The following is a 23,315-nucleotide window of genomic DNA, read 5'->3' as shown; positions in this document are numbered from 1 at the left end:
ACATTGACTATTAATTCAATCTTTGTCAAGGAAATTCAATCAATTGTGTGCTTTAATTATCTTACTTTTAATATTAAGAATATTTTTTTTAAGTTTCATGATACTTCTAACTTCAAGTTCAAGAACAATCTACTGTATTTCAAAGGTTGCCTATATATATATATATATATATATATATATATATATACATATTTTTTAAGCTCATCATGACTTTCCAATGATAAAATATTTTAGATACAATAAGACTTTAAAGCTTATATCTAAAGATTTTTAGTGGCTGCAAATGAAGAAGATTGTGATAGACTTTGTATAGTCATATGATATTTGTTTAAAATCAAAAACTCCTCTTCATTGATCTTATGGATTTTTTTAACCATTGCCTATATTAGAACAACCATGGTCTTTTATTTCTATGGATTGTATTACGAATCTTTGAAGTTCAAATTCATATGATTTTATATTTATTATTATAGAATATTTTACCAAAATGGCACATTTCATACAATGTAAAAAATCTATTTCAAGTGAAAAAATAGCTAAACTTTTCTTTGACAACATCTATTGCTATTATGGATTATTAAAGAATATTATATAAGATAGAAAGATATAATTTGTATTAAGATTTTAAATTATTTTTTTAAGATATTGAAAGTAGATATAAAATTATCTTTAATCTTTTATGCTTAAATTGATAGATAAATAAAACATGTGAATTAAGTTTTAGAGTAATATTTGAGGTGTATCATCAATTATCATCAAGATGATTAGACAAATCTTTGGCCATTGGCACAATTTACATATAATAATTTGATATATTCTTTTATTTAAAAAATACATTTTTTTTACCAATTATAATTATCATCTACAATTAAATATCTTTGATTTTTTAAAATTTGACAATCCTGTGATGGAAGATTTTGCAAATGAATTTTAGAGCTATATGCAAAAATATAGGGACAAATAAAAGAAGCTAAAAAATTACAAAAGTTCAACATGATATCATGTTGAAAGTAGTATAATATATAAAAATATTATTAAATACTATTAAAATTTAAATTATAATTATAATTAAAAATAAAATAAAAATAAAATAAATACTTATCTAACTTATTTAAGTTTTTAATTTAAGTTTTGTAATTAAAAATGGAAGTTAGTACTCAAAATTAAAATTTGAAAGTGATTTTTTTTTTTTTTTTTTTTTTTTTTTTTTTTTTTTTTTGTGGAGGTTTTGATTTGGGCCATATCTTTTTTTGGACAAATTTTTGGCTTAAAATTTCTATAATTATAGATGATTATGTTAAAAAATTATGCATGAAAAATTCATAGTATTTGAGTTTTGGATTTTTGAGATATGGTGGATTTAGTGAGAGAGTACTAAGAAATTGACATTTTTAGTACTTGTTAGAAATAAAGAAATATCTATAAATTTATAATGAATTTATGGTTGATTTTTTGCATAGAATTATTCAAAGATATTAGGTAACTTGTACAAAAATTTGAATCCAACTAAATAGTTAGAATAAAAGTTATAAGTTAATATATATTCAAAAAAAAATCCATAAGAATAGAAGTGGTTTTCAAGATATCTAGTCAAATCTTGAGAATTCTTGTGCATCTTAGACTTGTATATTTGATATAAATGTCTTCATGAAGACAATTATAGATAAAATTTGTGTTTTATAAACTTACAACTTATTTGAGCAATTAGTGGTAGCCAAAGGCTCAATGCTTTCTTGAATCAAATAACTCTATTATGACAATGGATACATATTGCAAGGAACAACCACAATTTGATGTGGGTGATAAGGTATAATTAATTCATTGCAATATTAAAACTATTCATCTATGTTACAAATTGGATTATTTTAGTTTTGAATCTTTTTCTATTTGTAAATAAATTAGTTCAGTTGCTTATTATTTATATCTATTGGAATCAATGAAGTTCCATCTTATATTTCATGAGTCTTTTCGTAAGCCATAAAAGACAATAAATATTCCAAGAAGAAGACAAATGCCATCGCCTCCTATAGAAATATATAATTATCAAGGATTTGAAGTAGAAAAAAATTTAGATTCAAGGTAGTACCAAAATAGATTAAAATAACTTATTTATTAATATAAATATGATATTAATAAATATACATAGAAGCCAACAAAGAATCTTATAATTATAATAAAAAGATTAAAACTTTTCATCAATGAAATCCATGAAACCAAGATAAAGAATCAAGCAATTCTTTGCTATAAAGGAAGAGATTTTCAATGAAGATTACATTTGATCTCCTATCCTTTATTACAAATTCTTTATATTTTAGCAATGCCAATGAGATGGAGAATTTATAATCAATAGATTCAACTCAAGAGCCACCATTTGCTGATTTATTATATGAAACATTGTAATTGTCACAATCTTTAAGATGACATAATTTAGATGAAGATCCTAAAGAACAAAATATTTGGTATCACAATTTTGCAAGAGACTCCTAAGCTTTGGTGATTTTATTGGAGATAGAAATAACTTTTGATAATATAACCAATGTTTTCTTTCAAAGAAGTTATGAAGGCCTCAACAATAATCAAATAATAAAGTGGTCTTCTTACTTAGAATGGAATATTATCAATGGCCAAGAGGACCTATCAACTACCCTCAAACAAAACAATGATCAAAGAATGTAGCAAATTTAATTTGTTGCATCTTGAACTTCATCAACATTTGATCATTGTTCCTTGTGGAATTCAATTTTTTAAAAAATAGTACTATCATAGATCTATTTACTCTCATAGTTATCCAAGTAATATGAATAGGTTAAATTAAATTAATAATATCTTGTAGAAAAGCTTCTTAAAAGCTTCATAGAAGTGTTTTCAACTTTATGCATGTCTATAAGTGATTGGTAGGTTAGAAACTTTGCCAATAAATTAGCAACATGCTCCACGTGTTAATAACTTGTGGTATACACATAAGAAAGTTGTCTAATAAGTTAGACATGTATCTTGCAAATTGAATACATATTGAAGGTCTTAAAGAACATTGTCATGTAACTCTTAGGTAGATAGTATATATAGAGGCAAGAGTTAAGCCTTTTTTACTATTATTAACTCTTTTCTTCCTACCAATCTAGTTTCAAGAGTTTTTAGCTTCTTAATCTTTAGCAATAGCCATTCCAATTTCTTATCAAATATATTTACTTTCTTATTTCTATTTTTTCATTTTTCTTTCATTCATTTCTCACTTATTTACATATCTTTTTTGAATTCTTATCCTTGATATCTTTAAAGGGAATAAAAATTAGAATATATATCAAACACAATTTGTTATATCTAAGACCTCTTCAATATATGATGATTGCTTTTCATTGAATTTACCCTTAGAAGAAGAAGTAAGATCATAGACATTCATATTTACTTATGTAAGAAGTATTAGATAAAAGATAAATATAGATAAATTTGATATAATTTTGTGGCAAAGCTTCTTAAAAGCTTCGTAGATGCATATTTGACTTTATACATGTTTATAGTTGATTGGTAGGTTAAAAACTTAGCCAACAAGTTAGCCTTATGTTGCACATGTGGATAGCTTGTAGTACAAGCTTATATTATAATTTGTATATAAGAAATTTGCCTTGCAAGTTAAGACATGTGTCTTGCACATTGGACATGTATTAAAGGTCATATAGGATTTTATCACGTAGCTCTTAGTTGGATAGTATATATAGATACAAGATTGAAGCCTTCTTTATTCTTCTCAATACCTTTTTAGTCTTTAATCTTATTTCAAGTTTTTTTAATCTTTGTATCTTTAGCAATAGCCATTCTAGTTTAATATTATACTATCTTTGAGTGATTTTTTAATCTTTTTGAGTAATACAAGAATATATTGATCTTTTAGTTCTTTGAAATTCATGTCATTGACATCATCATGAATATCATATTTTTCATTATATATAAGTTAATTTAGTAAAAATTTAGATCTATTTAGTATTTCCCTTGTTTTAACATATATGTTGCATTTAATTGATAATACATATTATAGAATAAATAGTTTATAATTATGTATTTATATATTTTTTTGATATTCTTTATATAAATTATTAATATAAAAAATTAAATACCTACGATTATTCTGGTGATTGCAATGTGAAAATAAAATGTTGTACTTAAAAGATGAAGTATAAAAGAACACTTTTAAAAAAACAAAACAATACACATGTAGGATACAAATCAAAATTGAGACATGAAATTTAAAAATTTGAAACTTTTCACTTTATATGTTTTTTTAACATGAAAAATTATAAATTATTGAATTCATTTAAAATTAAATGAAAAATATATATATACCAATTTAATACTTCAAAATCATTTGAAGCATTGAAAAAACAAAGTATTGTCATTACAAACAATAACCTATAATATACAAAATTATTATATCAATTATATATATATCATCCATATATTTTTAATGTATATTTAAATAAATCATAATTTTTTTCACAAATTAATAAAAATAATATAAATCATGCAAACACATAATTCAATCTTATCAAAAATGTACAAAATTCACCAAACATGTCTTTTTTCATTTTAGAACTTGAAGCAATGACTAGATTTAAAACATGATTCCACTAATATTTCTCCAACTGAATGCATTTATAATCCCATCTATGTTCGTTTCCACATATGTTTTTCTGCATGAGCCTATTCATTTTATGACTTGTTCGAAAGCGTTCAAATCCTAAATTAATCACACGGTAGTAGGAGACTCCAGCGGTTACCAGCGCACGCGCGGGAACCCACCCTGGAACCAAAAAAAATGGCGCGGAAGACCTAAGTTTGAATTTTTACCGCTCTTTGTTTCCCGCCACCCTCTCAGCCCTTCTCTAGAGCTCTATAATTGTTCTCCGAACGACATGCGAAGGCTGTGTGGTCTTCTCTCTCGCTCATGCTCTCGCATCTTCCAGTGTTGATTGCCTTTTTCGGAGCTGTAGAATCTCTACTGTGTAGGCTCGTCTTTTGTTACTTAGCTAATCATGGCGCGTACTAAGCAGACTGCTAGGAAGTCGACTGGAGGTAAGGCTCCCCGCAAGCAGCTTGCTACTAAAGCTGCGCGCAAGTCTGCTCCGGCCACCGGCGGTGTGAAGAAACCTCACCGTTACAGGCCTGGTACTGTCGCCCTCCGGGAGATTCGCAAGTATCAGAAGTCGACTGAGCTCTTGATTCGTAAACTTCCCTTCCAGCGATTAGTTCGTGAGATCGCTCAGGACTTCAAGACCGATCTTCGCTTCCAGAGTTCTGCCGTTTTGGCTCTGCAGGAGGCCTCCGAAGCTTACTTGGTTGGTTTGTTCGAGGATACCAATTTATGTGCCATCCACGCTAAGCGTGTGACCATCATGCCTAAGGATATCCAGCTTGCTCGCCGTATCAGGGGAGAACGGGCGTAATCTTGAGCGTGGCATCCACCTCCCACTGCAATGGTGTTTTATAACACCACATCTCTTTCTGGAATTATTCACCTCATGTTCCTGTGAAATGTTATCTCTTTTATCTAACTGTTTTCCACCTAATAACTCGTGACATTGCTATTTGATACTAAATCTGGTGCAAACCCCTAACTTCTTTTCGAGATCTTGAAAGTTATTGCTGTCTAGTTCGTTTAGCCGTTTCGCTGGATGCCGGTTGGCTAAGGTGATGTGCGTAAAGCAAGGATTGTGTCTTTCTGTTAACGAAGCGCACTCACCTTGTTCGCACAAGCGTATCCCCTCCACTCCCTGTAACAGTCCTTGTTCCTCATGTGAATACCTGACTTTATCACGAGTTAGGCAACAACGTCTTCTTGCCTTACAGCTGTGTTATTTTGCAGCATATGCCACACATCGATCCAGGATTATTTGGTGACCTAAATTCCTCGAGCTCTCTTGGAGACTCGAACTACTCCATTAACACTCAAAAAGTCAACAGAACTCATTAACACCGATGCCGGTGACTATATCTGTCCCGGAATTTCCTGAGCTATGCATCACTGGTACTCCAATTAAGTTGACAATGACCTAAACCGTAATGTGAGTTTCTGTCCTATTGGAGGCAGGTATTTGTGCAGGATGGCTTGTACTTTACAGTCATTGTCCGTTGAACGACTATAGTATATTGGCCAGAGTTTGCTCTTTACTGTGGTAATGTAACCTAACGGCGTTTTTGCCGGACGCTTGTCTCAACTGCAACCTAGTCGGAGCCTCCGAATTCAAAGCAGGCTTTGCATGCGTATACAAGGCATGTTTATGAACTCAGTCTTTGAACTTGCTTGATTTACAACTTTCACGTGGGCTGTTTCTGGATCTGAAGCACAACCTCAGGGTCATCGAAAATTCTAGCCTGCGCAGGGTACTGTGTATTGTAGCTGACGGACGACTCGGAAATAAGGTATGCATATAAAGGCGAACTTCGTAACGAGCCACATGTCCGATTGCTAGCCTGAGCTGGGTTTCATTACCATCTGGAAAGTACTCTTTCTCCGATGGCTTACACGCTGGCATAAGAGGAAGGAAGAAACTGTGCTACGAGAGGGTTTCATTTGAGACACACTCATTGCAATGGCCACGACACCGACTGTATTGCCGTTAAATGCCGACTTCACGGCGTACCGAATACTGTTACCTGTCAAGGTCTGTCTGTTTTCTTGAGAACACACTTTGTTCATTTTTCTTAGTCTTAAATTAGGGTTCTGGGTAAGGGCGATTGTGTGAAATGCAAAGCCATAGGTGCCGTTGCAGGTGTTGATCGCGTACAGGAATTATTCGGATGTTGTCAGATTCTCTGATTGTACGATTGTGTGTAGGATAAAGAATTTGTTGTAGGAATACACAATGTGGAGGCTGGGAAGACCCTGTGCAATGCGAATCTAGATTGCTGTGGCAATCTCCTCTCACTGCTTACTGGATTTGAGCACATCGTACATGAGGTGATTTCTAATCAGCTTGTGTCTTCTGTATTCATTGCAATAGCAATTACTAGATTTAATTTTGTTCGATGGAAAAGAATTATTAAGTCGCTGGTCCTGATGCAGATTGTGGATGACGCTGTAATAGTTTGCTCCTTTTGTGTCTACAGAGAATGAAACAGAGTTCGGACGTGACAACGTTTGTTGAGGAGCTTAAGGATGTTCTGGTATGTAACGTCATGATTTGATCGCTTTCGCAGCATGTTTTTGGTGATGAAATGTCTCATTTAGAGAAGGGAAGGTGCTGAAGAAGCAAAGTTCTGGTGCAGGAACATATCTTGATTGCCCAACCTCAGGTGAAGTTACCATTGGCGGAGTTTTACGTGCGCATTTATTCTGAGGTAAGACGTCTCTTCTTATGTGCACACCTTGGTATCATTTGAATTTATTTTGGAAAACACAACCGCAGGCATATGTAGTATTGTGTCTTGAGACATTGGATGCTTTCAATTTATTTTCTAACCTTCGCAATCAAAATTCATGAAAAAACCCATCGGAAAATTACCGAACCCTATCTCGTATACCTGCTAAACTCCTTGATTACACATCAACCATGCATGTAGTGCAAAGCTTCAGTTGCTGACGGTGACACGAGTTCATAGACTAGCATGCACATGGAACCCCAAAAAATTGGTGTTGAGTCACTATTTATTCGGTTCGGAATCGTTTCGTCTTTACATTTGCTCTGTCTCGTCAGTGCTTATTTTTCGGAACCTAGAGATTATCCGATCCGTATATGTGTGCAGATAGAAGAGATCGGTTGGGAACACGTCGCATGGATCGCTCCAAATTTCATGTCCATCCATCTTCGGTTCTTGTGAGTCCCTCAGAAAATATCATCAAATGAGTGTCACTGTGCTTATACTTGTGCTTGCTACTGCACTTCATACATATGTTACCTTTCATCGCGCTCTGCAGAGCAAGATAGTTACATTGGTGTTACTGGAGCTTCTTTTCGATTAAAGTATTTCGCTCTTTACGAACAGAATATAATCACCATTACCTATGTTCTGTAAAACTTTATCAGACATTTTGATGAATCCAGCCTTTTGATATAGCTACATTTTTGTTCGGGTTATTGTTTCCTAACGAATGACTATGCACTGATGTTTCTGTTATGCTTGAGAGAAGATAACTGACCCGAGACTTCCTATTTCCTCCGGCTCCAGTGACGAAGCAAAACGGGAGCATCTCGTGCAAATACAACTATCGTCGGACTATCCAGAAAGAGAGCCTTCGTGCAATGCTGTGAGTTCTACCAATATACGTATGAGCCAAAGTGATCAATATTGGGTTCACAGCAACCCTCATCTTAAATGTCTGTTTCTGACACTTGTTGCCTCAACAGATTGCATGATGAAGAATGTTCGGTTTGCGAGAAGTTTAACTTCATCGCTTCGCATGTTTTTAGTTATTCAGTTTCATAATTTAACTAAGGGTGACTTTCGAACTAGCTTCAGTTACTCTTGCCTTCCTCATACCCCCAGTTCGCAATCTCGTTAAAGCTCTACAGCTAGATCCAGTCTCAAAATCCGTGTGGACTTAAGTGTCGCATAGGAAAGCATGGCAGAGAGGTGATCAATCGCTATGTGACTAGATTGCAGGACCTCCCCATTGCGGTGGAAGTACAGTGGCGAGCAGGAGGTCGGTTGAAAGACATTCTTTCTCAGTTTGAACAGGTAATCACTTAAACTCCACCTTCATAAAATATTACAGTACTTGCAGAAATGTGTATGTGAATTACCATCTTACTGATTTCATTGAAGCCCCCTGAAGTGCTTTTATCCAGTAAATGGTGCGGAGTTTATTGGTATGTGTAGGCTGCGGAGAAGTTTCAAGACTTTTGGATTGTAATGGAAGATATTGACAAGCATGTGTGGGTGATGGAGCCAGAACATCCCTCTCGCTCAAATTGCTTCCGCCGAATTGCTCTCGGTACGAATGTCATAAAAATCGCTTTCTCGAATCACACTCGTAAGTCCTAAGTCAGTTTCTTAATAGAATATGCCTAGCATAACTCTGTGATTGTTTCTACAATCATTGGTCATGACTGATGTTGCCAGAATCCTCGCAGGTGGTCACTGCTCGTTGTGCATCACCGTTGAACCGTTGTCACCTCGAGTGCTACCGGAGTAAGGCTACACGCTTTCGTTTAACACAATGAAGTTTGCAGTCATATATAAGAGAGTTGGTATAGAATATGTTTCGCAGTCTATATTCAGTAGAACTTCTCTTCTCGAACTCAAAATACTAGAACTTTTGAGGCATCGAATATCTCCAAAATCAAGATTTATTATTTATCTCCAATTTGTTGCTCGAGCTGTTTACCAGGTACCGTTTTTTTGGATCGGACACATCAGTTGACCCTCTTCGACAACGAATGTCCAGCAATATGGACTGCTGGTACTGAACAACGTCACAACATCATCTGTGATATTCTTTGCCATATTCATATTTCTGTTGGGGTTTCTAGGAGTTGGACACATTATTATGTTTGATTTGATATTGTGACCTGCACAAACCACCCGTGCAGGAGGATGGAGAGGCTCGTCAGAGAAAATTTGGAGGATTTATTAGATGTGACATTCCCATCCCCGCAAGATTCTAACCGTGATGATGTCAGTTCAGAATGTATCATCTGCTACAGCTATCGGTTACTTGATGGTATCCATCCTTTTATTTTCACTGAACTATTCATATATGTTAGAACAACAAGCTTTTGCATACTCTTCAGTATCTTGTGATATAAGCTGCCTAGGTTTCATCTCAAATAAACTCATGGTTATACGATAGGCGTCAAAGCTGAGTCCTCTAACTTAGCCATCAAAACCTTCCTTATGAATGATGCAAATCAGCTGCATGTCGTTCTATGGTATCTCAAACGCTGAAACTGTAGCCTCAGTTCCATAACTTGTTTCATCAGTCGTTTGAAAAACGTTAACTAGAACTGTATATACAGGAAAAGAGGGTGCTAGCGAAAGAGGCAGTGTACCAGATCGTGTTTGTGACAATGGGAGCTGCGGACGACCGTTCCATACTTCATGTCTAGCTGAGTGGCTTCGTTCTTTGCCTACCACACGACAGTAAGTCCTCTCGTGATCTTACTTGTAATCTTTGAGAAGGACGTGTTCTATCTACTTAGTATTCTAATCAATACGTTTTTGCTATCCATGGATATATTTGGAAATATTGTTTGCTTTTGAACTGAAACGATTATAGCTTAACTCACAACGCTGGTAATCGCTTGGTTCATGTTTACAGGTCCTTCGACGTGTTGTTCGGCTCTTGTCCCCATTGCTCACACCCAATCGTTGTAAAATGCTCCATTTCTTGATTCGTGTACTAGTGGACAAGCTCTCCTACATGCATGTGCTACTGCCAACGGTGTAGCCAACATTAAGTTCAAGTGAAGGAACCTTGCAAGTGTTTCTGTATCAGGGGCGCTACAAAGCTTCTGGAGGAGTTATTGCTGTTCATGCTTATGTGAGTTCTGGCTTCACAGTTAGTGGTAGTTATATCTACATTAATTTTGTAATATGTCAAATTATACTGTTAGGCAATCTGGTACCAATCTTTCGTTGGTGCCATTACATCAGTACTCTCGATATATCGATGAATTAGAGGATCTTCCAGTGTAGCGGCGAATCCGAAAGGATTACCCAGCTGGGCTTGTCTCTGGGCTATTCATATTCGCACTGCATGAAGTAAAACTGCCAAACTTTAGTGGCATTACTTTACTCGGATAATTTTTACGTGACAAGAAAATTATGGCAATCGTTTTAAAATGTGATGGTAGGTATCAAGTCTATCTAGTTCTTTCAGAAGTGCATAATTAATCAGATTTATTTATAAGAAATAGGCATTTTCTTCAGAAAATTGTCTGAATCAGTTATACGTCGAGTCATCATAAATCGGCACATGGTATCCACACGGTAGTGCTCATGACGAAAGACGAATCAAATATCAAGGAGTGGGATTTCAAGATTGTCTCGTGATGTTTCGAGTCCTACAACTCCTAAAGCATCTTTTCAGCTCTGTGGTATAGCTGCCATTCGCAGTACACTGTGGCAGGCTCTCGCAGGAACACTTGCTGGCTTGAAGAGAAAATGCCCATCCCCTACACTCCACTTCCAAACCTTCCTACACCGAGATCCTTCACCTGGTAGTATAAGTGAATTTGCACGGTTGTGTACAGAAAGATACGTAATCACCTGAAATGCGCCAGTTTATGTCATCTCACCTTTCACAAATATCAGAATTTCATGCGAAATACTTTCTTCGTGAAAGGAATAATGTCCTAACTAAAATACAGCTTGAGCCAATAACACCAGAGCTTCGTCCGGGTTGCAAAAAGTTCACGTCCTTCGAGATGTGCAGTGGATTGCGCCAAGCACAATCTCACCCAAAAGAACGTGGATGTAGACTGAAGAAACATACTACCTTGCCTTGTTCTCTTTCATTGACATAGATACGAATTTATCAACTCAATGCCACCACAGGCCAGTAAGCACTTGATTTAAGTGGCAGGCATCCACCTGAGTCAAGCATCATAAATCCTCCGCACGGTGCGGATTGTTTGTCGACATATTGGGCATCTATTAGAGTCTCCTCGTATCCTGTCAGCATAGCAAATCCATCGACATCAATCTCGACAAACAATTGTAAGCTCTGAATCTACGAGGTAAAACGCAGCGTGCACCGTTGTTTACCTGTTCAAAATTCTTCTAACCAACTATTGTGATCATCAAGGCGTATCTAATGTTTAGACGGAAAACAAATTAGGTCCAAGGAGGAGGTTCACCTCATTCCACAAGAGTAACAGGTGCACCGATGGCCACATGGATCAAAGAAACTGTCCTTTGGAGCATCCAAACATATAGTGCAGTGCCGATTTTCATGTACGCTTGCTTTCTCTGAATTCGTTTCGTCTGCCTGGAGTAAAGAGTACGCTGAGGCTTGTGCAGGATAATGGCTAGCATCTTCTGGAACTGTGGGAGCATGCTCCTGAGATAAGGGAACTTGTGACCTCACATGCCTTAGTTCGAAAGCTCTTGTAAAGAGCAGCCCAACAGCAACTAGACCTGTTTGACGAACGAGAATGGTTACAATCTTATCGCTAACGCAGTACCCTTCCAGTAAGTACTTCCATATACGAAGAGCTTTTCCAAGAAGAATTTACTCTGTTTCAATGTATCCATATCATTTGATCATTTGGATGCGTACGAATCCTTCAGAAAATTACGTACCAAGGACATCTCATCAGATTATTGAAGCAGATAGAATTGCGGACCAAACCACGTGTTCAGTTTTAGCTTAAGGGCTTGGATGCACACAAATCCTAACCGAACCAAGCAATCATTTGGCTTGAAAAACATGTATCAATTGTAAATGTTAACAGCTTCAAATATCTTTCAAATAGGCAAAAACTCTTGTGAATCATTTCTATTCCTTTCCACCCATGCTTGGTTATAATAATAAGGTTATGGTACCATAGAACACAGTTTAACATGAAATGGAATACAATGATAACTTACCCCAAAAAAAAATGTATGTGATCCAGCGAGGAATGTACGATAATTTAGTGTACCATATCTTCACTCCTTGCTGCAAGAATTTACAGACCACAAATGCTGGTAGGATTCAAAAGTGTGTCGATAATTTCACTTCATAAGAATTGACTTAAGCTGGATTTCATTCTTTCAATCGTAGAAAGTGAATGCTGTTTTGATCATCAGAATGATTATTTACTATTACTTGCAGGGTGCAATGATTTGAGCTAGTACAGAATCATCAAATTTGACTTGGACTCAACACAGGAGAGACAAAAAGAACCAAATGAGAAAATGAACAATTCTTAATAAAGAAAAAAAAAAAAGGAAGGCACAAATATTACCATGTCAACCACTGGAGAGGTGAGCAACACATATGTAGATTGCCCGAGTGCAACAGGAAACTCGCAAACATCTGTGAGCTGAGAGGAGCAGACAAAATCTGAATTGTCCTTGGAGTAAAGTACATAGCGCAAGTCTAGCATGAAGGAAAACTGTATAACAAGGAGGAGAAAAGTTACGAAGAGGAAAATAAGGCCGTATATAGATTTTGTATAACTGAAAGCACTAGTATTTTTAAAAACTAACTCTTTTATCTTTTCTTTTTAAATGGCAATGATTCATGCAACAAGATTAATGGAATGATCACAATTTGTACCGCCATATGGAAACTAGCCGATTACTTTTAAATAAACGAGTGTTATAAATGATGGTATAAAATACTACCAATCATTCTAATGAAGCCAAGATACTTACAACTGGTCATTTCTAATAATAACACAAAAGTATCATGGAGAAACCTACCATAGCTAGAATCAGTTTCTCGAAATATCATTCATGAGTAACGAATGAACCAAAAAGACTCATCAAATAAATAAATGTAAAACAACTGGTGGGATTCAAAAGTGTGTCGATAATTTCACTTCATAAGAATTGACTTATGCTGGATTTCATTCTTTCACTCGTAGAAAGTGAATGCTGTTTTGATCATCAGAATGATTATTTACGATAAATCTTTACAACCAGGTTTAGGGTATCATGATAAAAGTAAGAACACTAATTACTCACAGTTATCTTGCGGTTGTTCAAATTGCCAAAGACTATGCAATAGTCATCATCCTCTTCCACCTTCAAACTCAATACTCCTTTCTCTACTCATCAAATGTGATATCCACCTTGAGTATTCAGACGCACATTCAATTGAAGGATTATTTGCAAATCACCTAGAGACTAAAATGGAGAAAAAAGATAATAACTGTCCAGCATATCCTATGCAAACAACCAAATATTATATAAAAAACAACCATGGTATATGATAATACCTACCAACAATGGTTTCGATCGAAAATACAATAATTTACTCCAGAAAGAGGGCCCAAACCAAGAAGGTGCAGCTCTAGAGGTTCTTCCATGACATACCATGAACGCGTTTCCACCTCAACGCCAGGCTGGGATTACTTGGATCTCCTTTCCAATCTTGAAAACCATCTTCACCTGCACAACAAATTGCGTTACGATCAGCATTAAAAACGTCAAAAAAATAAAATAAAATAAATAAGAATTGTACAAACAAATGTTATAAGCTAATTCATCACTACAAAAGTAGGTTTAAGTGTGTAGTTTCCACAAACAGTACGCACAACATCAAGAATATTTTGAAGGATATTGAAAACCTCAATGCAAGAGTCTCTTATATTTATATAAACAACCTTATAGTTAAAATAAATATTGAAGTACAAATGATACAAGTTGAAAGGGGTTCTAAAGGGATCTGTTGCTTTGTACATATCCTCGGTCATATTGAACCAAATTCTCAGATACTCAATATACCTTGACAATCCGCTGTAAAAATCGGAGCTATAAAGCTGCTGGTTCACTGGATTTGTTCCGAGTATACGCGAGTATTGTTGTTGGAAAAAAGATATGAGGGCTTCATTAATTGCAGTCGATAAACAGATAGTAGCAGGAGCTCTTACCTTTGACAATAGCAACAATTAAGCTGTCTGTTCCAGTCCCAGAAGCTTTCAAGCTGCATGATACCTCAAGATACGAGCCTGAATTTAACCAATACGTAAAACGCTGCGAATTCAAAACTCACGTCTGTTAATCATTGTAATAACATCGGTATACTGAATCAAAAAAAGGACAGGAACAGAAAGAACAGATGATTTTAAAACTTTCCGGACAACAGGTCAAGCAAGTACCTTGTGCCACCTTGGGTCTACAACAATATCCTCAACTATTTTTTTATCGGATACAGAAGGACCCAGTTCAGGCCGGTTAAGAAACATATAAGCAACTGGCCCTTTTTCCTTGAAATTTATCTGTATATGCTCAGGAATTAGCATGAAAACATTATTCACGTGTAAAAAAGGGCAAATGAATCAGATCCTGCTCATATCCAAGATCATCAATGAACATTATCCAACGATATTCCCGATGCAAGTTGCAAGTTTCAAGTTGCCCATCTTCTTAATCAAGTATCATACACCAAGATCTTCAAACATCACGTAAATGACTGCCTCTGAGACATGTAGGCTCCCATTACAAGTAATGTGAAGGAAGCATAAGCTAGAATCGGTTAATCCTAAAATTAAGATATATAAAAAAAAGGAGAAAAAGAACATTTAAAGTGTAGTAATACATCTGGTAACCACAGTAACTGACTTTGCTTGAAGACGAACTTGTCCACATATTGCACAAACAAGAAGTCAAAATCTTACCTTTACTTCCTTCACAAAAATCGAATTAGCCTTTACCACCCGTGCATAGAACATACCCATCTCTAGATGTTGATTTCCATAAAGACCAAATAACATCCACATCGACACTGGTCCACCATTACCAAAACAATCGCAAAATGTCAACAAGAAATTCTAAAAAATACATGTTATAGAGCTCGGAAATAGAGAATTTATGGTAATTCATGCATAATGTAGAGCGACCAGAACCAGATATCTCTAATTTCTGACAGGTACTGTAATGCAATTTTGCGAGCTAACAATTACAGAAATGGACGGAAACTCTCTGCTAATGACGAAAACAGATACGAACAACGTGGAACACAAGATAGAAAGACAAACAATATTGCAGACATCACATGGCAGAAACATTTATCTCATTTATGTTTCTCGTCTTTAATATACAAGGTCGCATAGCAATGCATACGATAAATCTTTACAAGAAGATGAAACATGTAACCAAAATTAGCAAGATTATAAACCATGCAAAAATAAAAACTGATTTAAGGATGATCAAATACTTAGTGAGAAAAAAATACTCACGGAAGAATGATAAAAATGCAAAAGCAGCAAAGAAGCCATAGCCAGCCTGCAGCCCCTCTCTCCGCCGATGGTCTTGTTCAGTGCTCCATGATCTCTGATTGCTTGCATAAGAACGATCCCAATATGATTCGTAATAACTCTGCCTTCCAGCCTCATCCATTGACCCCCTCCTACGAGGTAGATCGTTTACATCTGCACCAAATAGCTCTGACCTACTACTTGGGCCACAGGCAGATGCTGCCCCTGGATCATAACCTCCGCCAATGGACCTGCCCATGCCACTACGTCTGTGCCTTGCACGGTCCCCCAGGTTTCCTAAGAATCTCAACAGATAAAGTTCATCAGTGTTAAGGGTGAAGTTGGTCAGTCTTCCTCAACTAAAACAGAATAAAAATGACATTGTTATTACCATCAGAACCCAGGCCCGCATATCAATGTAAGAATCCGATCTCTACTGTGCAGAATCACAGCATCCATCACATCTGTCATGATACGTGCTGTGATAGCTAATATTGCTGTCAAGTGTAGAAATAGCATGTCAACTCTTCTGGAATATCAGAAAGAAATTTGCTAAGAACGTAGCAAGCGTACACTCGTAGTGATATACAAATCTTCACAGAGGTTCAATTCATAATCGGGTACTGTAAACACGAACAAGTTCATTCAAGCGCCGACACAGTTTATGTTTGATGTCACGAAGACCTTGCACAAAACCACGTTACTGAGCATGAGCAATGCCCAAATTATCCGGGTGAATATCATATGCAACAACATCAGTAGCCATTTGGAAAGGGGAAAAATAATTCAAATGACAATATGGACAATACCCTTTGTGCATTCGCTTCTCAGTCAACAGTTTCATAACAAACGGAAATTTCTCTAGCTTGCTCCTCGAAACAGGCTTTGAAAATAAAGCTGTAAAAACTGCAAGGGTAAACTGGCACAGCTGAAAGTGCTATGAAGTTCTTCCAAAAAATAAGAAACCAGGGTACCCCTCCGTGTTTCAAGTTTCGACAAGCTTGTGAATGCGTCTCCCAGCTTAGAGATAACCCGTGTAGAATGGGCGATATAACACCACGGCAAATTCAACTTACAGGTTGCTCTCGATAGTTTTTCAACCGACTTGAATTGAAACAACTATCCTAAATATAATAGCTCCACGACGTTAATCTATGTCAGAATCCTACAGTCGCTGAATTAACACACTCCAAAAACTCCAAAAAAACACTCTCTCCACCACCATCACGAAAGAAGGCGAACGAACAAAATCAACACCACACGAAAGAAAAAGAAAAAGAAGCACAACACGGCTTCATTCCCATCCCAACATTAAAACCACAGATAATGACGAAATTATTGAAACCTAATCCGTTCGTCCGACTAATCAAACTCATTTAACTACACCACTCACCACCTCTTCCTTGTAAAAACCCGGAGATGCCGTTATATCTTACCTAATTAAGGGTTCCCCTGCTGAAAAGCTCCCACACAGCAACACGATTCACACGAGACCGCTCTCCAATCCCTCAACCTCCCTTTTCAGGCTCACAAAAAACAGATTGAAAGACACAAACCCAAACTCACTCTCTCCCCCCTCTCTCGCTCTCTCTCTCTCTCTCTCTCTCTCTCTCTCTCGCTCGCTTTCTCTCCACTGAAACAGCACCATCCAGTGGCGCACTCACGGTCTCCTCCTCCTGACTGAAATCGGAGCGTAAAGTGCCGATTCGGGACTCAATGGCATGGCACCTGGACATTCATACGTAGCGCACAAAGAGAGAGAAAGGAATCGCGAGGGAAAAGAAAAAAGTCATACCAGCAGAAGCAGAAGCTGACAAGTGGAAAAGAGAAGGGTCTGGCATGGTGTAAAGTGCAGGAGGAGCGTGTTTGGTTCTTCTTCATCATCGCCTCACCATCGCGGAGGAGAAAGGCGAAGAGCGAGAGATAGAGCTTCCGCTTCCTCCTCCTCCCCTCGCAGGACACGACTCACACTACTACCCTACCACACACACAGAGAGAGAGAGAGAGAGAGAGAGAGAGAGAGTGTGTGACGAAGTTCCCCTCCCTTGTTCCCACCACTCTCACTCACTCACTCCCCCGCCCCCTTACCCGGTTGTGCCTTCTCTCGGGTGTCATCTTCTGGACTGAGAACCGGGAAAGGGTCGAGTCCGACCGGGTGTCTGCCTGCCTGCCGGCGGTTCTCTAGCAGATAGATGATGCTTCAGGATTAGTGATCTGGTAGAAAGCCATCCCTTTTTTTGCAATCTGTGCTGCGAGAATCCCATGGAGGTGAGTAGATGAGGCTTTAGATTAGGAGGCACATAGATTCATGGAATCTAGAGTCCTTGTCTGTGATGGAAAAGTTTGTGGTAGTCCATATTCTAGGAAATTCAGTGGTGAGGAGGGTCTGCTTGTGATGGGAGTTACTATTATTTTTTAACGTTTTCGAACAACTATGTTGTTCAAGCTCTAAAAGCATGAGCATAATCACAGCCATGTCTTTCTCATTCAATCATATGACATTGGAAAAAAAAAAAAAAGTTGTTCCGCTAGATCCAAAGGGTCCAATTGCAAGTACCAACTGTGAATAGCAAGTCAAATTTATTCATGCAAATGGCTTGAAAATTAATTTATTTATTCAGGAAAATTTCTAAAGTAGGATTTGCTTGAAGTTGAGAGTAAACCATGAGATGTTAGGTGTGAATAGCTGGTTGAACCTTGTAAAAGAGGAAGGTGGTCGAATTTCAAACTTACTGGATAGTGAGATGGTGCCAAAACATGTGTAGAATGATTTTTTGTTATTTATATTCATGTATGTTTTTTGAAACGTGTGAAAACAGAGCCACCAACTGTCATTTGTGTTCGGAAAGATTGATTTTTTATGAGCATTGACGGCTATCTCTCCGTATCAAAAATAGCCATTGCTCCATTGTTATTGTTATGGATCGAAGGTGAGGTTGCGGAAGGAGCTGCAGTCAAGGCAAATGGGGATTGAGTTGGATAAAAGAGTTCAGGGAGTGTAATGATCCAAATCCGCTTGATTGTATTTGCTTTCGTAACCGGGTACCGCTGTCATGGCCGAGGAGAGGAGAGAGAGCCAAATGGGGAAGGATGCTGGTCTGTGAACCAACTAAGAATACGATGGTATTTGTGGAGGGTGGTTGAGGTTAAGACATTGTTCGTAAGGTTGTACCAGTTGGCTGTAGGAGAATGATCCCACGGGGCACGAAATGCAACACTATACATCATTTCTGAATATGATGATCAAAAGAAGGGTGGGGGTGCAGGGAAAGCTTGGCTTCTGCTGAGGTTCGTTGTCCAGCTCAAGCTCTGATTCATCGATATGTGTAGTAGGTGGCACAGATTTTTCCTCTAACCCACACGTGTCATCGTCACTCTCTGCTCCTCCCTGTCAACAACCACAGCTCAAACTTCAGATCATGGCTCCTCTACTCTTGTTATCCATCAAAGCTTGTCGAAATATAAGCAGATTAAAATTTGGACTGGATTTTGCAGTTCCATAATGGTATAACCCGCTTAGACTTAACGCTTAGACTTAACGGAAATGATTAGCGCTGAAGGTTTACCTGTGAAAATTAAATTGACTTGCCAATCATGTATGCTACAAATGTCTGAGAATCGAACCTAACCTGTTCGGATCGTAATATTTTGTGAAGAAAAAATAGCGCAAGCCTCACTACTTCCATATCTCAGGAATATAAAGTCGTGGGTGGCAAAAACATCCAAGAGACTTCAATTCTTGCGAAGTAGCTACAATTTTCGGAGCAACAGGAGCTTTGAACATGAAACATGGACACGAATTGTAAGTTACCCCAAGGCACAAACTAACTTCTAAACATAGTCCAAACAAACCGTTAACACGAGTAACCTAATCCAAAAACAGAGAAATAGAAATTTTGAACTCACTATCATTTTACTCCAAAGGCATTCCACGTTACACTCGCATTCGGAAGCTCATCCCAACATACTCACCGACCGACCGATCCCATGCTTCACGAGCATAACCAACAAATTGCTAACAGATCATCGGCAAACAGCAAAATAAAACAATCCGAGCTCAATCAAACCATCTAAGCATCAAAAACACAACCGACATTGCAACTCCCTGCTCAAGGTACTCTCAGAAGAATCGCAGCGTAGGGGCAGTCTAAAACACCAGATTCGACTCCCAACTGCTGCCCGAAAACGTCCGGTCTCCTTCAGATTCAGCACATCCATCATGGACCACGCGATTCTCGAGGATTCACTTCGATTCCACGACCTTGGAGCTCCGATTAGGTCATCAATCCTGGGTCCCACGCGAATTGCCCAAGTCTCCCTCTTCAATAAGACCCACCCCCCCCCTCCCCCCAATTTCAATAAGGAACGACGAAGACCCCCCCCCCCCCCCCCACAAGCTGAAGTGGGGCTCTGCTAGGTGTCGTCTCCTGCACATCCTAACTCCTTTGATTCGTCATCTTCCAAGTCGGCATTGTTCTGACAGGGTATCAAATTTCGCGGGTATCTTCAGGGCGGATCTCAATCGGGCACCGGATCATTCCAGGTTGCGTTTTGAGGCCCTATTACGCTGGATGATGTTAATTAATTAATATCCTCTGTCTGTATTGTTTTTTTTATTTATATTTTTATATAAATTAATTAGAATACTGCTAATGCCACCACAAACCGTCATCCACAACATGTCACCTACTCCCTTTGTCAATGTTATTAATGAGAATAAGTTTTTATTTTTGTTTTTATTAATTTTATTTATTACTGATGTTAAGATATAATATTAAAAAAATCGTAATTTTTTATTGGAATGAAAAAAAACTAAATAAGTTTGTTGAGTGTGTCATGGATTGTGGTGGCAACAACAAAAAATGTGGTGGCATTAGCAACACCTTTTCATTATCACTTCCATGAAGATACCATAATTTTTTTTTAAATAAATAAGAAAAAAAATCATATTTTGATGATAATATATTTTATAAAACTTAATTTTATTTCATTTGATTGGTGCTTTCAAATAATGAACCTTAAAAAATAATTTAATTTCTCATTAACAAGATTAAAATTTATTTTGAACTTGATAAATTTATATATATATATTATATATTTTTTATGATTTTATAAAAATAAATACTCATTTTTTAAAATATATTCTGAATTAATCATTATAAGCATATTTTTCTAAATTAATATAAATAAAAATGTGAATATAACATCATCATAATGGAACAAACAAAGAAACAAACAAATTACAAATAATATCATCACAATTTTCATAAACATGTTCAAAAAAATTTTAAAAATAAAAGATGCCACTTATATTAAAAATTCTAGTAATCATAAATTTGAACAAAGTCTAAGAAAATCATAATTCCTAACATGTGGATGGATTGAATGCCTTCTAATAATTGCAACTTAGTCAATCTACAAGTATACAAAATCAAATTGCTATAGAAAGAATTGTATGTTGGCAAGTCAAAAATATATGATATGTTATAAATTATTGATAAAAGTTGTGTTGAATAGTTATGCAAATATCATAGATATATACCTACTGTAATTATTATGTAGGTAGGTAGAATTAGATAAAAGTAGATTAATTTCATAATACCTTTTAAAAAAGCTTCTTAAAAGCTTTTTAAACGCTGTTTTGACTTTATATTTGTTTGTAGTTGATTGGTAGGTTAGAAACTTGGTCAATAAGCTACTTATATGCCACATGTGTTGGTAGCTTGTAGAACAAGCTAACTATGTGGCAGCCATATAGAAAACTTACCTTACAAGTCAAGATATATGTCATACAAAGTCAACATGTTTCTAGAGGCCTTATAAAACATCGCCACATAGATCTCAAGTAGATAATATGTATAAAGATAAGAGTGAAGCCTTCTTCACTCTTATCAATTCATTTCTTGCTTCTACTCTAGATTTAAGTGTCTTTAGTTTCCTTGTCTTTTGGCAATAGCCATTCTAGCTTCTTTTTAATATATATACTACTTTATTTCTATTTTGTCATTTTTCTTTTGATACAAGTTTCTCAAATTTATACATCTTTTCTAGTTCATATTCTTGACAGATTAATAAGAGTATACTTGCAATATTAGAGCTTTGTATTCTCTTAATGAAGAATGGATTATCTCTTTCTCTTGATAAGACCGAAGTATATTAGAAGTTACAGATTATCCTCTTTTAAACTAATATTTTTCTTAGTATCTTCTTTATTCTCAAGTCCTCTCTTTTATTTGTCTTAAGCAATATTAGACATTTTTTTTTTAAGTATTATTATAGTAGAGCTTCTTAAAATAAAGAGTGGAATAGCACAAATGTAAGAGCAATTAAGAGAGTTGATACTTGCAATACATCAACTCAGTTTATCACCTCCTGGAATAATAAAAATGGCAAGAAGTGAAGATACATACATAATAGGAGCTACTTCAACATCTACACCAAATCACATCCTTTTTCCTATAGTAGAATATCATTTTAGTATTAAAGAATCTAGAGTTGTCATACTCGAGATGTTTGATGGCATAAGATCAAAGTTTTGAGGATTTATCAATCAAGTATAACTTGTAATTGAAGTTCAACCCCAAAATTATCCAATCCCTAGATCACAAGTTAGATTCATTAATACACTTCTTTCAAATTCAACATTATCATGATTTTCATCATTTTTTGAACAACAAGATCCAATATTGGATAATCTATAAGATTTTTTGGTAGAATTTCGATTCATGTATAGAGAATATAATATAATTTGTATTGCAAACAATAAAATTTGTATCTTGTAATAAGATAATTAATTAGTAATATCATATGTTTCATAATTTTGATAACTAGCAACTGATGTCAAGTCGAATGATGCTACCTTTATTAGCCAATTTTTCTATAGATTACAATATGAAGTAAAGCAATTGATGTTCAACTTATCATATCTTTAGAAATTGAGTCAAGCAATTGATTTTGCTGTGAAGTGTGGCAATTAGCTTTTTTAGTTTCAATCTTAGAATCACACAAGAGAACCTATATATTACTACAATTCAATGATAATACCGATGACCTCTCAATCTAAACATTTGAAAATAGATGACATGCAAATTAATGAGGTATGTTTTAAACCTCTTATTAAACAATAAAAGACTTATTATCATCAAGAAGGACTTTGTTTATATTGTAGAAAAGCTAAGCACATTGTTTAATATTGATTAAAAAAATGACATTGTTGTGATAGAGAGAATTTGCCTTAAGAAAGCGCTAGACTTTTGGCTATCACTAAATGCTCAATTAAACCTCAAGATAAAGAAAATACTAAGTCTATATATAAAATTGTCCCTATAGGGGCAATTACATCAATACACAAGCCTTAAGTACCAAAGATCACCAAAAATGTAATAAAAATATTATAAGACCTTGTATATCTTTAAGATGATTTTTTTTCAAATTTTAACAGCTCATATCTTATGATTAGATCTTCCAAACAAA

The 23,315-nt window shown here is 36.0% G+C and overlaps 3 protein-coding genes and 1 long non-coding RNA gene across 8 annotated transcripts; 2 read left to right on the top strand and 2 right to left on the bottom strand.

Annotated features, from left to right (window-relative positions):
- Positions 1-4,915: 4,915 nt before the first annotated feature.
- Positions 4,916-5,489, top strand: LOC112275812 (uncharacterized). The gene has a single exon (XM_024506473.3). The coding sequence runs from the start codon at positions 5,028-5,030 to the stop codon at positions 5,436-5,438; it is 411 nt and encodes a 136-aa protein (XP_024362241.1). The 5' UTR covers positions 4,916-5,027; the 3' UTR covers positions 5,439-5,489.
- A 523-nt stretch (positions 5,490-6,012) lies between these two features.
- Positions 6,013-10,737, top strand: LOC112275811 (uncharacterized). Its single transcript, XM_024506472.2, has 14 exons — positions 6,013-6,264; positions 6,375-6,656; positions 6,830-6,952; positions 7,102-7,158; positions 7,261-7,332; positions 7,738-7,808; positions 8,161-8,239; positions 8,596-8,670; positions 8,812-8,926; positions 9,066-9,123; positions 9,323-9,394; positions 9,525-9,655; positions 9,951-10,074; positions 10,253-10,737. Exons 2-14 carry the CDS (start codon positions 6,585-6,587, stop codon positions 10,323-10,325), a joined length of 1,122 nt encoding a protein of 373 aa, XP_024362240.1. The 5' UTR covers positions 6,013-6,264; positions 6,375-6,584; the 3' UTR covers positions 10,326-10,737.
- Positions 10,738-10,933: 196 nt separating this feature from the next.
- LOC112275809 (E3 ubiquitin-protein ligase APD2) lies at positions 10,934-18,037 on the bottom strand. Of its 4 annotated transcripts, none has more exons than XR_016500423.1 (11): positions 17,638-17,861; positions 15,825-16,139; positions 15,264-15,370; positions 14,745-14,864; positions 14,517-14,619; positions 13,960-14,034; positions 13,609-13,691; positions 12,885-13,034; positions 12,526-12,595; positions 11,793-12,171; positions 10,934-11,607 (listed from the first exon to the last, which is right to left on the bottom strand). XR_016500423.1 is itself a non-coding variant. In XM_024506466.3 (11 exons), the coding sequence occupies exons 1-11, from the start codon at positions 17,681-17,683 to the stop codon at positions 11,532-11,534; spliced, it is 1,425 nt and encodes a 474-aa protein (XP_024362234.1). In that variant the 5' UTR covers positions 17,684-18,037; the 3' UTR covers positions 10,934-11,531. The 4 variants fall into 4 exon arrangements, 3 of the variants coding, with proteins under 3 accessions (XP_024362234.1, XP_024362235.1, XP_024362237.1); XM_024506466.3 differs by having other exon boundaries at positions 11,793-12,072; positions 17,638-18,037; XM_024506467.3 differs by having other exon boundaries at positions 11,793-12,072; positions 17,279-17,835.
- Positions 18,038-18,801: 764 nt separating this feature from the next.
- LOC149986528 (uncharacterized) lies at positions 18,802-20,132 on the bottom strand. Of its 2 annotated transcripts, none has more exons than XR_016500425.1 (3): positions 19,999-20,132; positions 19,472-19,616; positions 18,802-19,230 (listed from the first exon to the last, which is right to left on the bottom strand). It is a non-coding gene; the product is annotated as an uncharacterized LOC149986528 (long non-coding RNA). The 2 variants fall into 2 exon arrangements; XR_016500424.1 differs by lacking the exon at positions 19,999-20,132 and adding an exon at positions 19,749-19,890.
- Positions 20,133-23,315: the final 3,183 nt, after the last annotated feature.

This window comes from Physcomitrium patens, chromosome 23 (assembly GCF_059467195.1).
Source record: "Physcomitrium patens ecotype Gransden chromosome 23, ASM5946719v1, whole genome shotgun sequence".
Lineage (NCBI taxonomy): Eukaryota > Viridiplantae > Streptophyta > Bryopsida > Funariales > Funariaceae > Physcomitrium > Physcomitrium patens.
This window is presented reverse-complemented; position numbering and strand designations above follow the sequence as displayed.

Bases quoted from the DNA above. Each gene is read 5' to 3' on its own strand.
- LOC112275812 (XM_024506473.3), top strand. From the start codon at position 5,028: ATGGCGCGTACTAAGCAGACTGCTAGGAAGTCGACTGGAGGTAAGGCT.
- LOC112275809 (XM_024506466.3), bottom strand. From the start codon at position 17,683: ATGCCAGACCCTTCTCTTTTCCACTTGTCAGCTTCTGCTTCTGCTG. The intron at 14,865-15,263 runs GTAAGATTTTGA...GAGCATATACAG, and splicing joins TTTTTGTGAAGGAAGTAAAG to ATAAATTTCAAGGAAAAAGG. The intron at 13,692-13,959 runs GTATGTCATGGA...TTTGATGAGTAG, and splicing joins GAGGTGGAAACGCGTTCATG to AGAAAGGAGTATTGAGTTTG.
- LOC112275811 (XM_024506472.2), top strand. From the start codon at position 6,585: ATGGCCACGACACCGACTGTATTGCCGTTAAATGCCGACTTCACGGCG. The intron at 7,333-7,737 runs GTAAGACGTCTC...ATATGTGTGCAG, and splicing joins ACGTGCGCATTTATTCTGAG to ATAGAAGAGATCGGTTGGGA. The intron at 9,395-9,524 runs GTACTGAACAAC...CCACCCGTGCAG, and splicing joins TCCAGCAATATGGACTGCTG to GAGGATGGAGAGGCTCGTCA.